This window comes from Neovison vison, chromosome 12, assembly GCF_020171115.1.
Source record: "Neovison vison isolate M4711 chromosome 12, ASM_NN_V1, whole genome shotgun sequence".
NCBI classification, from domain to species: domain Eukaryota; kingdom Metazoa; phylum Chordata; class Mammalia; order Carnivora; family Mustelidae; genus Neogale; species Neogale vison.
The window spans coordinates 45,789,804-45,807,345 of record NC_058102.1 but is presented as its reverse complement, the minus strand read 5'-3'; the positions used below and the strand labels follow the sequence as shown (position 1 = coordinate 45,807,345).

General features: G+C 44.8%; 1 protein-coding gene across 1 annotated transcript in view; it reads left to right on the top strand.

Moving 5' to 3' along the window:
* Positions 1-17,542, top strand: part of TPH2 (tryptophan hydroxylase 2) — a 96,225-nt gene that overhangs the window by 16,028 nt on the left and 62,655 nt on the right. Inside the window, exon 6 of the mRNA XM_044226610.1 lies at positions 15,998-16,194. Coding sequence (XP_044082545.1) covers positions 15,998-16,194 — 197 coding nt within the window. The remainder of the gene's footprint in view (positions 1-15,997; positions 16,195-17,542) is intronic.

Sequence of the window (17,542 nt, the reverse complement as noted above, 5' to 3'; positions counted from 1 at the left end):
TGTGTGGGGCAGATGTGGGGGTTGAGGAACAGAAAATGATGACGGGGAGGGGGTGGCTGTTAGGTTTGTCTGCAACCACCCAGCTTTCTGTCATTGGCACCTTCATATTTTAACCTTGGCATTTGCTTTGCTGCATTTCTGTAGGGTTCACAATTGCTGTATTATTGGAGAAGAAGAATCAGTAATACATTTTTTTTTTCAATTGGCTAGAAATAAACACATTTTTCTTTGAGGCTATTATAATGATTATTCCTCAACACTACGCATACATATTTAATTATATTTTTGGTGAGGGTGGTGGTAGTTATTTCAATCCATCTTACTCTCTTGGAAAGAGGCCCTGAGCTCTGACTTTAATTATGCCACTCTTGTTTGCTTCAATTGATTTTGAATATTATTGTGATTGTGTTTTGCTATGAATGTACTTTCTTCTGACTGAAATTGAGGTGGTACACGAACCTCATGTCCTTCTCATGGGGCTGCTTCCTCTGATTTATTAGTTATTTTAGTCCATGGAATCTGAAATGTAAATAGGTCAATGCGATGTCAATGAGTAAGTTAAACAAGGGAGTTTCAAAAGACCAGAATTTGCTTGAAGTTGGAAAATTCCCCAACTTGCTAAGGAAACTCCTTTGACTTCAAATTCAGGGGGAGCCACTTGAATCCATCTCTCGGCCTCAGTTTTCTCTTCTGTGGAATGGGGATAATAGTATATCTCCTCTGCCTTTCCCCTGGGAGTATTTTGAGGAGTAAATGAAATCAGTAGAGCATTGCTACACAGTATAATTTATCCTTCTCTCTCTCAAAATATAGTCACAGAATCTAGACCAAAAGCCTGGGGTTTACTTAGCCCCTGGCCCACTTGAAGGTCTTGGTTGCTTTATCCAGTTTTTCTTTCAATCTGAGAGGCAGGGCGTGGTGTGTTTAAGAGGACAGAAGCTGGACTGGAGTGCCTGGGATGAATTCCAACCTTAGACACTTGCCAGCTGAGTGACTCCTGCAAATGATTTGCCTTCTGTGCCTCCGTTTCCGCATCTGTACAAGGGGAATAACTCTACTACTGCTTTATAGGATTGTTATAGGAATTAAGTGAGCTAACATAATAACAGCACTTAGAACACTGCCTAGGAAATGCTACGTAAGTATTTGCTAATATTATTATAATTTTTCTGACTTCAGCTGTCTCTCCTTTTTGTCTACCCTCATGCTCCACGTCTTTTTTTTTTTTTTTTAAGATTTTATTTATTTATTTTGAAGAGAGCACATGTGTGCGTATGAGCTGGAGGAGGGGCAGAGGGAAAGACTCTCAAGCAGAATCCCACTGAGCGTGGAGCCCAATGTGGGGCTCCCTCTCACAACCCTGAGATCATGGCCTGAACCAAAATCAAGATTTGAGTATATATCTAACTGAACCATCCAGGCGCCCTTCCAGATCTTTTTATTAACTTTCGGTTAATATCCTTCTCCACTCCCCTTCACCAAGACTCTTTAAGTCCTAAAATTGTCTGATTTTTACACTGTTTTAGGTAATTATCTTTGTGTTATAAATTATTCCAAAATTGAGCAGCTTAGAATAACAAGCATTTATCTCACAAAGTTTTTTTTTAAAAAAAGATTTTATTTATTTATTTGAGAGAGCAAATGGGGGAGAGAGAGAGAGAGAGAGAGAGAGCATGAGAGGGGGAAGGGTCAGAGGGAGAAGGAGACCCCCTGCTGAGCCAGGAGCCCGAAGCGTGACTCAGTCCTGGGGCTGCAGGATCATGACCTGAGCTGAAGGCAGTCGTCCAACCAACTGAGCCACCCAGGTGCCCAACTCTCACAAAACATCTGAGGGTCAGGATTTAGGGAATGGCTTAGCTGTTTGGTCTTGGGCCAGGGTCTCTCACGAGGCTGGAGTCAACAGGTTGACGAGAGAAGGCTAGGGCTGGAAGAACTGTTTCCAATATGGTCATGTACATGGCTATTGGCAGGAGGCCAAATTTTCTTACAAAATGGGCCCCTCCAATAAGGCTGCCAAGTGTCCTTAAGATATGGCAACTGGATTCCCCCAGATCAAGTGGTCCCAAAGAAAGCAAGGTAGAACCTAGCCTGCCTTTTATAACCTAGCCTCAGAAGTGGCATACCATCCCTCCTGATAGACTCTATTGGTTTCATAGCCAACCCTGCTATATTGTGGGAAGGCATTACACGTGGGGATGAAAGCCAGGAGGCAGGCTTCCCTGGGGACCGTCTTGGAGGTTGGCTATGATATACATTTAAGTTGTGTTCAATTTTTCTTCAAAACCCTCTCTATCAGCTCTACCACAATGGGCGCTAAGATGTTATCTGTAGAAGTAATCCTTATGGAAGCAGAGGTGTGGCAGAACATGTGGCAGAATGTATAGACTTTGGGGCTAGATAGCATTGGGTTTGAATTCCTGCTCTGTAGCCATGAGCATTGACCCAGCTTCTCCGAGTCTTAGTGCTCTTTTTTTTTTTTTAAGTTAAGGTTTATTTATTTATTTTAGATGCAGAGAGAGAGAGAGAGAGCATGGGCAGGGAGGGAAGAGGGACAGAGGGAGAAGGAGAGAAAATCTCAAGCAGACTCCTAATGCAGGGCTCAATCTCATGATCCTGAGATCATGACCTAAACTGAAATCAAGAGTCAGACCCTCAACCAACTGAGCCACCTGGGTGCTGCTGAGTCCCAGTGCCCTTACCTTAAAATGGGCACCGCATATTTCTACCATGTGTGGTTGGGAAGATTAGCAGTGATTATAGGGCCCGGATGCTGGCTGGTACAAGCTGGGGTTGAATCTATGATAGATATGATTCTTATTATCATGTGTTAAGTAGCTAATGGTTCCTCAATTCCGTATAATCATTTGTTGAGCTCAGGTAAAATGAATAAAGGACCTTAAGGAGTGAATGAATTATGAAATTTCAGGCTCCATGGTGGGCTGGGTTAAAGGAGCATTTCAAAAACATGTGTGTGTGTACACGTGTGCATGTGTGTGTACACTTTTCAGTTTCCTGTAACTCAAGCATACAGCTTGCTTCTCAGTTAACAAAGCGGCCCTCTCCAAGGCCTTCCCAGGCCAGGAAGTCTCAGCGAAGGTTAGAGGGTGTGGGTTGCCACTGGACTGTGTTCGATCGGTCCCTGAAGGGCTGAGGGTGGTAGAAATAGTCATGGTAGGGACCTCTCAGCTGGCATATTTGGGTAGTTTTAGCCTCCTTTGGTTAAATGCCTGCCTTGTGCTGTGCAGTGTGTTCAACACTTTGCTCCTGTTCGCTCATTTAAGCTCACAAAGAGCCTTTGGGATAAGTGCCGTTCTTGGACTCATTTTGAAAACAAGGAAACTGAGCTGCAGAGACATTAGGAAACTTACTGAAGGCGACAGAGCTGACCACGTTACCTGCATGAACACCAGCGGTGGATGCTTTAATGTCTCTGAAATGGAGCAGTCGAAGAGGGGAACGAAAGCAAATACTGTCGGCCTCGGTTCATTTCCCAAATGACCAGAATAGTTTCTGGGTAAGGTCACTTCCGGGGCTGTCGTGTGCTTCTCTTGAAGACTCTCTCTCTCTCTTTGCCCAAGAAGCCACGTCTGGTCTTTGTCTTCTGTGACCCTTCCTTTTGACATAGGCAGTATTGTACACCGGTTGAAAAGAGCAGTCACAGAACGGAGACTCGGCATTTTAAAAAGTCATTCCCTTCACAGAATCTCTGCGTATTTGAAATGCACGGTTCTTGTCTGTATTTAGTTCACTCCAGGCTTTAGGGAGCCAGGACTCAACTCGGCAGGGTGTGACTTCGAGTCTCCGGCACGTCCCTGGCGGGGGCGGGGCAGGGGCGGGGCTCGGTGGGGGCAGAGCCACGCCCCAGCCTGCTCAGCCATTCTGCCTGGCTCTGCCCGGTCCTGCCCGCTTCTTGTCCTGCCTGTCAGGGCCTGACCCCCGTGGGATAAATGATGGATGGAAATAAACACAGCTGGGCTGACGCTTGAAAGACGACTGCCAGGGATTTGTCCCTCTCTGGCTTTTTCTAGTCACTAGACTATTCATTTCTTGATTTTTTGATTTAACAGAATCGCACCCTTTTGTGATTCATTTGCTCTGAGCGTAAGTACACAGTTAAACAGAGACCCTAAAACAAAACCGTCCGAATGCGGACTGGCATATTTGAAAAGTGCAATCACCAACCCAGCAGTCTCATTCAATTTGGGGGAGCTTGTGAATATTCTACTCCGTTCCATCAGAGAGAGAGAGAGGGGGAGAGAGAGAAAGAGAAGCCTCTCATTCTGCACAGAGCGGAGAGGGTTCTAACTTCCTTTCCCTATCAAAGCAGAGGGAAGCCTTTTTTTTTGCCACCCTCCTCTCCCCCGACCCACAGCCCCAGATGCTCCATGTCCACAGGAGGCTCTCTGGGACAGAAGTGCCACGCACTCTAAGACACTGAATAGACACATAATAGGGAATGGATTTGCCTTCCACGCCAGCAGGAGGTCTTGTTTACAAGACTTGTGCTACAGGACTCTGCGGGAGTCACTCTAGTTTTGCAAAGAAGAGGAAGGAGGTGGATGATCGGCGGCAAACAAAGGTAGGCTCCAGACAGTGAGTAGGACTGATCCTGGGTAGCGGATGCTGCCTGTGCCCTCCCATCCGTGGGCACGCGGGGGCCTTCCAGACTCCCAGGTTCTTGTGACCAGTTAGCTTTCGTTTGAGCTGCAGGATTACTGACACCGAGTCTTTCTTAGGAGGCATGTGCAATTATTGCAACTTGCAGAACTGTAACTGGGGTGGCTCCACCTCTCCACCTTCCGAGAAATTTCCGTTGACCTTAGTATTTCTCATTTCATGCGAGAAGAGGCATGATTTATGGATCCTGCTTGGTTTCAGAAGCGAAAAATGAAAAGAAATACATTACTAACAGGAGTTGTGAGTGCCACATTACCTATTTTTAGGTAGGCGAATCTTAATTGGAAACATCACAACAGAAGGTGCAGGAAGGATGAAAGGGAAAAGTTACGCTTTCTTCCCAGGGAAGAAAACGTAACTGGAAGGTTGCAAGTTTTTGTCTTTAATTCTGTTCTTCTCATCGGTTTCATTGGCAGATGGGCACCTTGATGAATTGTGGGCTCTTGTGAGATGGGACCGAGATTTAATTTTTTTTTTGCCTCTTCCGCCTTTTTGAGAAGACGCATCTTAGAAGGCAAATATGTTTTCTCCCCGACGGAGCTAATTTTATCCCATTCCATTATCCCCCATTGATTTGCTTTCCCAGGTTTTGAATGAAACTGAGATATATGTGGCTGGGTTTTTGTGACTCCTGCATAAACACCAGTTGTTGATGCTTTAATTTCTCTGAAATGGAGCGGTAAATTGAAAAGTAGAACAAAACCAAATATTTGTTGTGCTGGGGTCATTTCCCAAATGACTGGAATGGTTTCTGAGGAAGGTCACATTAGGGTTTTCAAGAGGGCCTCTTCCATAGAACCCGAGTATCTTTTTCCACTCAAGAGGCCACCCCCCGCCACCCCCTGCCCTTTTTTTCAATCCACATAGCAACTTCCCTTTGACATAGGTGGTATCATCCTCAAGTTAAAAAATGAGAGCAACAGAATTAAATGACCGGGTTTTATAAAAGCTACTCTGATCTCTACAGAATTCTCAGCATATTTGAAATGCACAGTTCTTCAAAGTATTTAAAAGATGTCAGGCTTTATGGAAGAATCATTTTCATGCCAAATGTTTCTTTTTACCTGAAGTTCAGCTCAATGGCTGAAAGGAAGGGAGCCTGAGAATGGAAAGAAAGACAAAAGGGAAAATTTATTTGGAAAAGGTTTCTCTTTTTCATTTTTGGAGCTTGGCGGGTTTTTTAGATGTGCGTGAATGCCTCAGTAGGATGTTGTCTGATTATAACGTGGCTCCTACAGCTGGGGAAAACATTAGCACAGTATGGCCCGGTGTCACTTCCTGACAAGGACAGGGGTTGCACCAGGTTCTAACGCCGTTCGCGGGGAATGAAGTAGGGGCATTTTACTTTAAAATGATTTCCGTGAATGTGAAGGGCTGAAATTACTTTCCACAAGTTCTGTCTGAGAGGTGAATGGATTCACACAGAAGAGCACTGTTTTGTCATCTCCAGGCCTATTCCCTACCCTGCAGGGAAGGGATGAAATTGCATTCATTCCTGTACGCCTGGAGGAAGGGATCCAGCTAAACTGAGTAGCCGTTAGGTGTTAGGCATGGCGGGGGTGGGGGAGTGGGGTGTGTGGGGGGGCGGGTTTGCAGATGACATCACCTGATCTTCTAAGTGTTGTGTGGTTGTCTTATTTCCCTGAGTTTCAAATGGGGAGACGGAGGCCAAACTCAATGCTTCATACACATTAGGTACTCAGTACCTTGCACTGAGGTGTGTTGGTTAAGAGTGGGGGTCTCTAGAGCTTGCCCTCTGTAATCCGAGTCCCAGCGGTGCCTCTTACCAACTGTTTGATCTTAGATTACTGTGCGTGAGCCTCAGTTTCCTTCACCATAAAATAGGGAGACTAATAGTTATTTAATCACTCTGTAAGGTGAGCAGTAATATGACATTCTCCAGGTGAGGTGCTATTATATTGTTATTGTTTATATTGTTATTATTACAGGTAGATGAATGGATGGATGCTCTTATTAATTTTCTTAGGGCCATGACCTGTAGGGTAACCACACTCCCTCACCCACCACTTTATATACGACATCGCGGGGGTCCAGTAGTTAGCAACTTCTGGTCCCTGTTGGCCAGGGTGCAAGATGGGTGGGAGGCCAATCTGGAGGCCTTGGAGCCTCCAGCCTGGGTCTCTCCATATCCATGCCCTGAGATTGTTGGCCGCTATTGCATTTCAGCTCATTTCTGGATTGCATTTTTTTGAGTTCCCCTTCCTTTTGTGTGTTGAACACGCACGTAGCGATGGATGTGAGACCCATTGTTGTGGCTGTTCATAGTTAATTTCATGATGGTTTTTGTGGAAGAAAATCACTCCTCTAGAATGTGAAGAGGGCTTTCTGCAAGGTGAGAAAATAGTGGGAAGCCCTATCCTGGGGTGCACGGGACAAATAAAAACAAATAATTTCCAGGAGTTAAATTTTCACTCTCCCTGAGGCTCCCAAGGTGTAGTAGTTTATTTTCATTATGTCTTCTGTAAAGGCAGCACCAATATTAACAATGTGAACAAAACAAACTAACGTTTTTGTTTGCTACCATCTGAAAGTTCCTTAGGGCCCATAGACTCATTTGCGAAAATTCATGTGTGCAAAACTCATTTGCAAAAGCAAATAAAATATGTGATCACAAATGCTCTTTACCTGACTGGCCTAGGGGACTAGCTGAAAATGAGTTTGTGCCTTTACGTCTACCCTGTGGTGTGGCATAGCTGTCTCGGGCTGCCCGATCTCCTTACCAAATGACCCTCATCAAGCCACGTTATTTATGTCAGACAACTCAACGGTTTGAAATCTGGATATAACTCAGATGGCTGTTATGTCACTGTACTGATTTTTGAGTTTCCTTTTTGAAAAATTGCATTTGATCATCATGCTCTGTAGCTTTGGAAACATCTTTGCAAGTTCATTCCGTAAGAAGTCCAGCAAAGGAAACATCTTTGTGTTCAGCCAAGTTTGGCTTTTATGTCCCTTTGGGTTTTATGTCCCTTTCTTTCCTCATGAAAACTGTGGCTACAAGTATAGGATATGCCTAGGAAGACTGAGTTAAGAAAATTAGAAAAAAAGAAACACTTACATATAAAGTATGTAGTACATGAGGATAATCAGGAGCTACCAGAAAACTTACCAGAAGACTTTCAAAGTCTTTGGTCTTGCTTCTTCCATAGCAATTAAAATACGAGGCAGGGACGAAGTAAGACAAATGTATATCTGTCTGGCTTTGTGATACGCCACTATAATTCTTCTTAACCTTTATTTGTTTATTTTTAAAAGATTTTATTTATTTATTTGATGGAGAGAGGGGTCACAAGTAGGCAGAGAGGCAGGCAGAAAGAGGAGGGAAGCAGGCTCCCTGCCGAGCAGAGAGCCCAATGTGGGGCTTGATCCCAGGACCCTGGGATCATGACCTGAGCCGAAGGCAGAGGTTCAACCCACTGAGCCACTCAGGTACCCCTCTTCTTAACCTTTAAATATGTGGCTTGTTTCAGCTGGATTGATTTACTTATTTGACAAATAATATTTGTTGGACACCTATATATTCCAGACTCTGGTCTGGGTAGCAGGGATATAAAAAGGAACGAGCAAACAAAACTCCCCTGCCTTGAAGGAACATACCTGGTAATGGGGGGGATAGATTTAGCAGACTAATATTTTGGATCTATTACTCCCCGTGCCCTGCCCCTCCTGGATTATTGACACTATTTCATCATAAAGTTATTGACTGTCCTTTATGGTCTGAATTCTGAAGTGTAACTTTATCAAATGCAGGAGCCTTACACTTTTCTCATTGACTTTTGGAAATCAGTAGAAAAAATGGCATTTGCTTTCTGGTTAAACTTTAATGGAATCCATGGACTCCACTTAGGTTTTGTTTTGTTTTTTCCTGGCCCGTGTCAACATAGTTTCTAGTCTCAGAGGTGTCAGCCATCTTCCTGCTGAACTCCCACGGACCAGACAGCTCTCTGCTCGAGACACCTGGTTGCAGGTGATACAGTTTCATGAAGGTGGGACCAACTGGCACGGTACTAGGTGGCATTGTGGTCACCAGTTACATGAGGTTACAAGTACTGATGGAAATTTCTGTGTACTAGTATGTCACTTCAGTTGTGAGACGTGGAACAAAGGCTTGGTAACAATCGATAGTAAATTTAGTGAATGATGAATATTTCTTTAAAAAAGTATCACATGGTGGGGGCACCTCAGTGTCTCCAATTCGTTAAGCATCTGCCTTCAGCTCAGGTCATGATCTTGGGGTCCCGGGATGGAGCTCCGCACCTGGCCCTCTGCTCAGTGGGCAGTCTGCTTCTTCCTCTCCCTCTGCCCCTCCCTTCTGCTCATGCTCTCCCTCTCTCAAATAAATAAAATCTTTAAAAAATAACATTGGATTGAAATAAAGACTATTCTTATGATGTTAGAATAATGTCAATCTCCTCTTCTATATTCTTATGTTTCCTTGCATGGCAAGGAAAGAGGATGAATTACAGATAGCTCCCTGAAAATTACGCAGAATTCTGGGTATGCGCATTGGGGAGGCAGCACGTGCATGTGTCATAAGTCAAGAAGGAACAAAGATAGAGACCTCCTGCCTTCACATTTCCATGCTCTTTCTCCAAAGGCCCTGTCCAGACCCGTAGAGGAGCTGCTAATTGCTAATGAGTTGCAAAGTTGATGGGGTTTTACATTTCATCTCTTCTCATTTCCCTTCTGCAAACTCCCAGGTGGAAGTGTCAATCAAGAGAGAACTGCCTAAGGTAGGGAAGGAAGAAAAGATGAGGCAGAGATGAGAGGGACAGTCTATTCCAGGCAGATAAACAGCTGTTGAATAAGTGAGGCATCTCCTGGCCCGAGGAACATGTAATGAAATCAAATAAAAAATGAGTTCATTCCTAACTGCTTCTATCAGATTCACCCACCCCCTTAACGGATTCTCTGTTTACCTTCTGCTCTGGTTGGGTCTTGCCTCTGAGGAGACCCAACTGTTTAAAAGAACACAGTCCGCCTTGTGCTGTAGCCAGTAGTCTTGCCATCTCCATGTAAATACCGCCAACTGCAGCCTGTCACATTGTCCTCCACGGACTATGGGAACTGCTTCCCAGCGCTGGGGTTCTTCTAACCATAATGCAAACAAAGAAACTGCATCTCACCTGTGAAATTCTAGCAGCAAGGCCTCCAGCAGACAGCCAGGATGTGCCACTGTAATCAAATATTTTCCAATCTCCCAAATTAGGGGGAAAAAAAAAAGGTAGAAGAAAAGTCCATCCTTGTGGTTGGACCTGCTGGAGGAGAAGATCAAAGAAATCATTAAATAAAACAAAAGGGTTACTGCTTATTCATGTGGCTAGAGAAAGAATTCCCGCATTTTCAGCTTTAGTGGGGTACGTGTCCTTGGAAGTCAGGATCCACAACATGTTTGTTAAACAACTTGAACAAGCTCGGAACTTAGAACTATAAAGGTACCTTTGCCCCTGCAATGTCTACTTTGTTCCATCTGGGGGGGACAGGACAGGTTTTTCAGGATCATCCCCCTGCCTCCAGGAAGAGTAGCATTCCACTTCGCAGGCAGAAAGACGCCTCCCACAGCCTTCAGTATTTCCCAAGAAAGTTCTTCATCCTGAGTAACCTACTGCATCAGGGATTTTTCCCATTGTCAAGCCTCGATTTCTGTGGTGACCACTGTCATGCTTTTTCCAGTTCCATCTTCACCGAACGCTGGTTCCATGTCGAGTTTCTAAAGCCTTAGTTTACCATTCTTTGGCATGAGGGCTGAGTCTGCAGTGAGTAGAAGCTACTGAAAGTCGCATCTGTTTCCCTCCAGTGATTTAGGGATCTGTGAATAATAATTTTGGTGGTTATTGAGAATTCTGGAATCCCAACTAATTCCATATAAATGGAGGAGACTCCCTAAAGATCTAATTATAATATTTACATGTCATTAGTTTGTTGAGAAGTCTCATGTTGTTGGGGTTTATTCCAACGGCAAAATGGTTTTATTTTTCCCACTCGCTGCTTTCAACTGTATTGTGTTGAATTCTCCTTTCCTGCTGGGAAGCAAGTTCCTTAGCAACATCTAATTTGCTGTCATTTTCAATTATTAGTGTAGTCTCATTTGGGTATTTAAGGCCTCGTCCCATTCATTTAAAAAAAAGATTAATCTCAAATTTGATTCAAAGTGTATCCTCCTCCCCCGCCCTCTGTTATTTGGAGGGAATGCGTCTGTGTGTCAGATGTGTGTGTGTGCTGGTTCTGAGACATCCTCCCTTCTCTCTTCCATGACCTCGCTTCCCTGGAGTTGGAAGCTGAGAGGAGGGAGGGAGGCGGCGGAGAGCTTTTTACAGGGTTGTTAGAATATCGGTGGTGGGCAGACTGCAGGCCACACTCACGCTGGCTTAGACAGATTCTCTCTGATGGGCTGGTCTCTGTGGAGGTCTCTGCAGAGTGTTTTTTATAGCTTCTTAGGCCAGCCCCCTTCCCTCTACCTCTCTAGAGACATGCACCCTGCATCCCTGTGGCCTTGGCAGTGGTCACGCCTCTGACCCTTTCTCTAGGTTGTGCACACTATAGAGCTGGGGAACCCCTCACAGATCAGGTGTGATGGAAGTGATGGAGCCCCTTCTGTCTCCTGAGAGCTGAGCAGAACAGCTCCCTTTTCCTCCCAGGCACATCATATTGGATTCCACAGAAATCTCTAGAGTTTACAAGGCATCTGACTTCATATTCATGTGAACCTCAAATGTCAGAGGACGCCTGTCAGACTTCCTCTTCTACCTCTACCTTCTATCTCAGAGCACTATATTCCTAGCTTCCTGGTTCCCTCATGTCTTTCTCCTGCTTTAGTCTGGTGGCCATAGCAGGAGGGTCCGGGGTCCTCAGCTCAGCTGTGGTCCAGGTTGGAAGTGTGATGTCAGGCCCCACTTCTCCTGGGCAGTCCTCCTAAATGATTGTCAGGGTACAGTCTACTCTCCTCACTGTGGGGAGGGGAAAGAACCTGCCCTCTCCCTCAAACACTGGCCTTCCCCGAAATCCTGTGCCTCTCTTATTTCGTTAGACTAGTGGAGGAGTTTGTGGGTGGGTGGGAAGGGTGGTTGGACAGAATTTATTTTTTTAAATATTTTATCTTGAAGTAATCTCTACACCTAGTGTGGGGCTTGAATTTACAACCCTGAGAACAAGAGTCACATATTCTAGCAAGGTACCCCTGAGAGAACTTATTTAGTGGTAGGGCCATTCCTGCGGTCTCCACTGAGTGTGGAGACTGAGACAGGGCTTGATCTCACTGGCCTAAGCTGAAATCAAGAGTTGGCTGCTTAACCAACTGAGCCACCCAGGAGTCGCTCTGCTGACTCTTTTTTAAAAATTTTATTTATTTATTTGACACAGAGAGAGAGAGAGAGAGAGAGAGAGAGAGATCACAAGTAGGCAGAGCAGCAGGCAGAGAGAGAGGGGGAAGCAGGCTCCCTGCTGAGCAGAGAGTCCCGATGCGGGGCCCAATCCCAGAACCCTGAGATCATGACTGAGCTGAAGGCAGAGGCTTAACCCACTGAGCCACCCAGGCACCCTTTGCTCTACTGACTCTTAATAACCTGGCTGACTCTAGCTGCTGGGGGCTTTCTCTAGAATGTGAAGTACTTGAGTGATTTCGATTTTGGGCCAGAGGAGAGTTTTAGGATGCTGAACTATGACACCTATGACATATACATCAAAACATGTGCCCCCAGATAGATGTGAAGTGATTATGGGTATATATCCTGGGCCCTGAAAAGATCAGGAGACCCTCCTGTCATTCTTCTCATATACGATTCACACCAAAACACCTTAATCCATGACAAGGGCAAAGAAGGGCAATGCATTCTGTTTTTCCCATGACCACAATTTTTATGTTTCCAAATGTCAAATCTCAATGTTTTAAAAACATATATGCATTCCTAGTGCCCCAACCACTATCTCTGATCTTACTGAGAGAAATTAATAAGTGAGTAAATATGGAAGAACTTTCCATGATCTACAAATGCAGCAAGTACCGTAATTACATGTGATTATATGAGATTTTTTATGTATAAATACACATACCTATAGGCCTTATTTGGTTTGGTATATGAAAGTAAGTTGGTTTCTGGAATACATAATTTATTTCTTTGGTATACACCAAACAATTAAGACTACAACCAGTCTTGAACCAGACTGACTGGGTTTTAAGCCTGGCCCCATGATTTTAGGCACACACCTTAATTTCTCTGAGCCTCAATTTCTTCATGTGTAAATGGGGATACTAATAGTGTGTACCTCACAGAGTTGTTGTGAAAATCAAGTGGATTAATTCATAAAAACAATACTTAAAAAGCCTTAGAAAAGTGGCCCATAGTGAACTCTCAAAGATGGGTTTTTATTATATAATCTTATTAGCTGCAAAGAAAAATAGGAAATTTCTTATTTTTTCTTCAATCTTGGTATTTTGGCTATTAATCAGAGAAATAAAATGGATAAAGTTAGCATTTACTTTGTGATGAAGTTGACTTTTAAACATCTGCCTTCAAGAGTGACCCGGGGTTAGTGGCTGGAGTGGAACGAGAAAGCTCCAGACGGTCAGAGTCAGACTTACCGGCCATCAGGGTAGCAGTCACATACACAGGCATGGAGACTCAGAGATCAGGCCAGTGAGCCACTCAGGCAGGACAGACAAGGGATGCCGGGTGGGGGATGGGGGGAGGGAGTGGTGGGGATGAAAATGTACTATGACTATGCTAGAAATTCGTTATTAAGTAACAGATCTGTAAAGCTCTTTGCTCCCATTCTAGCTCACACTTGCTTTCCTTCTGTTGCTTGCTGTTGGCTATATTCAGCTCCCCTTTCGAAATGCAGAAGGTTTTGCAGATTCATATCCAGGGGAAAAGTTTGACCTAACGATTCTTTTCAAATGGCTTCTCAATATTTCATTTACTGTTTCAGCCTCATCGCCTTCCTGCCTCGTGCTCCTGCCCAGCTCTTATTAGCTTTATTGGCTTACCTGACTCCAATTGATTTCCTTGAATTTTCTGGAACTGGAGACAGACCGTTTATATATTTATTTCCTTGCATCCTTTCTATTTTTATCTCCCCATTTCAAGCTTTCATTCTAAACTTATCACAGATGCTAAGCCTTAGCAGTCTTGATCTTCTCAGCAAATATTTGCCAGGTTGTAATTTTTTATTTGTTATCAACAGCCAAATTTAAACAAGGCTAATCTCTTTCTAATTCGGTTTGCGTGAGCCCCACTCTTGGTACTTAGAGAAAGCAAAGGCTAATTTCTTGTTCTTTCTTAAGTGTGTTCTTCCCTTATCCCTCATATACTGCAGTTCTATTTTTTTTTTTTAATAAAAGTAATTTGGGGCAGTAGGAACCACATTTGAACTTAAAGTTTAAACAGAAAGCATTTTGGCACAAGCACCCTGAAGTATAGAGATGGTTGGGGGGTGGGGGATCTGTGTGTTAGCTTAATCTTGTTAATGTCCTCTTTCCCTTTTCCACTGCCTTGGTGGGGGACGGCGTGGAGGCGGGGCGCTGGGTGGGGAGGTGGGGGTGGGGCCGCGGGAGGGGGGGTACTCCGGGTGGTCCCAGCTTGTTGAAGGGGCCCTGCAGTTGCTGCAGCCGGGAGTGGCTGTTGGTGCCCGCTCTTGGTTTCCTGTGGCGGCTGCCTGCTGCAGGCTGGGTTCTGTAGATGGCCGAGGTAGCATTCCTAGTTTCATGTGTGTCTATTTGGACTTCCATATGTTGTATGTACGTATCTGCGGAAGGAACTTCTGCCGGATGGCCAGGGTAGGCAGCAGGGGAAGGGAGGAGTGCTGCAGGTGGCTGTTGAGGATGTCTTGAGAGGTTTTTCAAAACCCTAATTTCACTTTTAAAATAGGTTTCTTAGTCAGAGGCTAAATTCAGATTCAGGTCTGTCAAACAATAGCTTGCAAAAGCACATGTCCATACTGCTTTTGTTCTACTGTTCATCCCCCCGGCCTCCGCCCCCCCCCCCCCAAAGCTGTTTCCTGCTCATGGCTGCTGGTTGCTATTAAAACAGCTTTCCCTCCATCACCTTTCTGTCCAGGAACTTGCAGATCCTATCCGGCCCATGAGGCTCAGCCTCCTCCAGGAAGCTCTCCATGCCCTTTCCAGTCTCGAGCCACCTCTCACTATTCTGACCTAGGAGTCCGCACACTGTGGCTTGTAGGTCAACTCTAGCCAAGTGTCTGTTTTTGTAATGCAGCTTTGATGAGGATACAACGATGTTCATTTGTTTACATGTCATTTCTGGCTGTCTTTGAGAAACAATGGCAGAATTCAACAGTTGTGACAGAGACCATGTGGCACACAAAAACTTAAGATATTTAATTTGCTTTCTGAACCTTTGCAGAAGAGGTTTTCTGACCCCTGTGCTAAAGTGAGAAAGCTTAACGTATGACCCTCCCAGCATGATAGGTAATGAATTCCCCTATTGTGCATTGTGCAAAGCTCTCACTTTAGAATTCAGTACAGTTTATTTATTTATTTTTTTAAAGATTGTATTTATTTGACAGACAGAGAGAACACAATCAGGTGGAGGGGAAGGCAGAGGGAGAGAGAGAAGCAGGCTCCCTGGCAGGGAGCCTGATGTGGGACTCGATCCCAGGACCCTGGGATCATGACCCGAGCTGAATGTAGTGACTTAACTGAGACACCCAGGCACCCCAGCATTTTTTTTTTTTAAGATTTTATATTTATATACCCTCCACACCCAATGTGGAGCTCAAATTCACAACCCTGAATTCAAGCGTCACATGCTCTACTTACTGAGCCAGCGAGGCACCCCAAGAATTCAGTATATATATATATATATTTTTTCATAGTTCCCAGACATTTTACTCACTGAACGAAAAATCTCAAAATTACACTTGGAGATTGGGGCGGTTTCCCCACAAGGACAGAGAGAACCCACAGGCAATTTCATTTTCTAGAGGCAGCATCTGTTTATTGACTTCAGTAGGTGACTACAGAAAAGGCTTCCAGAGCATAGCTTTGTACCCAAACCGGTTTCTTCCAACCCAGAGCTCTTATTCATTACTGATCTCAGTGTAAGTACATAAGTCTTGTCAAACTTCCATAAGGTTGTGTGAAGATGTAACTTAACCAAATCATTTGTATGGAAGTCCAAATATACAAAATTAAAAGTTACCATTTATTTAAAAAATAATTCTGCATGGGATCCTTTCAGACAATATCCCACTTTACAAGAACTTGACTAATGGTAGGTATGCAATGAGATGTTTAACTCTGTTCCAGAGCTAGAGTCATTCACTGCTCTTCTCTCCCGCCCAGCGGCCAGCCCATCCCCAGGGTGGAGTACACAGAGGAAGAAACGAAGACGTGGGGCGTTGTGTTCCGCGAGCTCTCCAAGCTCTACCCCACTCATGCTTGCCGGGAGTATTTGAAAAACTTCCCTCTGCTGACTAAATACTGTGGCTACCGGGAGGACAATGTGCCTCAACTCCAAGATGTCTCCGTGTTTCTGAAAGGTAGGTCTTCACACAGGCTGTGTCTTGCCTTCCTAGCCAGCATCCTTGCTTGCCTCCCAAGGACACATGGTGCGGAAACGGCCCTTTCTACAAAAAAAAAGAAACACTCCCTTTGATTTAAAGAGAGGAGTATACTCTGAGCCACTGAGCCATTGACTCCCAGGGCCACCTGCGGGAAGCAGAGCAGAGACCGTGGGCAGGGAGAGGGACTCCACTATTTACACTGCTCAGGGGCTTTGGTGGCCTCTCTCGTGATTGGCTGTTCTAGGCGGTAAACCCCAAAGGTTATTGGCAAGTTCAGCTTTGAGCTCTTTCTGATCCAGGAACTACTCTGTGGGGTTACGTGGGGATGGAAGGACCTCAAAGGTGACATTTTATTTGCTTTGTTAAAAATTAGTATTGCATAAGAAATATCATGGATAATGTTGAACACTAGTGACTTTCCTTTGGGGGAAACCAGTCAATTAATCAAAGAAATATTTTTACATATATGTGATATGCCAGGGGCTATACACATGCCTGATACAGTAGGCAACTAGATGAGACACAGTGTCAGCTCAAGTTCATGTCCTTGTGTGGTCACTCTCCTCACTGGCTTTCCTGGGACAGCAACAGGGGAAACTTGTAGGAGTGGCAGCAGGAAGCCGGTTTCTTGGTGGCCCTGCTTCCCCCTCTGAGCTTCCCTGGGGTTGAGGCCTGGGTTCTCCATTCTTTCCTCTACCCCCGTCTCAAGTGTAGCAGTTGTAAAAGCAAAACCTTCGCTGCTCTTCTTCTTTCCCAGAACTGCCTTCCTCGCCTGCCTACCCTCTATCTGTAACACTTTATTCTCTAGACTCTTCAGGCCCACCTCCCAGGAGCCCCTCTGAATTCCTCCCCACCCTCCCCACTAGGTAATCAATCTTTGTATTAGGTTCCTATTGCTGCTATAAGACAACACCACAAACTTCGTGACTTAAAATAAGAGAAATGTATTATCTTACTGTGCTGGAGATGGGAAGTCTAATACCAAGGTCTTGGCTGGGCTGCATTCCTTCTGGAGGGTTCTGTTTCCTTGCCTCTTTCAGCTTCTGGAGTCTACCTGCCTTCCTTGGCTCCTGGCCTTTTCCTTACATGGCTCCGTTCTCTTGCTTCCTTCGTCACGTATCCTCCTCAGATTCTGACCCTCCTGTGTCCCTTTTATAAGGATCCTCATGATTATCTCAGACCTCCCCTGAGTAATCCGGGATAATCGCCCCATCTGAAAATCCTTAACTTAATCACACCTACAAAGCCCATTTTGCTGCATAGTCCCTGGTTCAGTCTGTGAGGTCACGGGCATCTTCGGAGGCTATGCCTCAGCTTGCTGCAG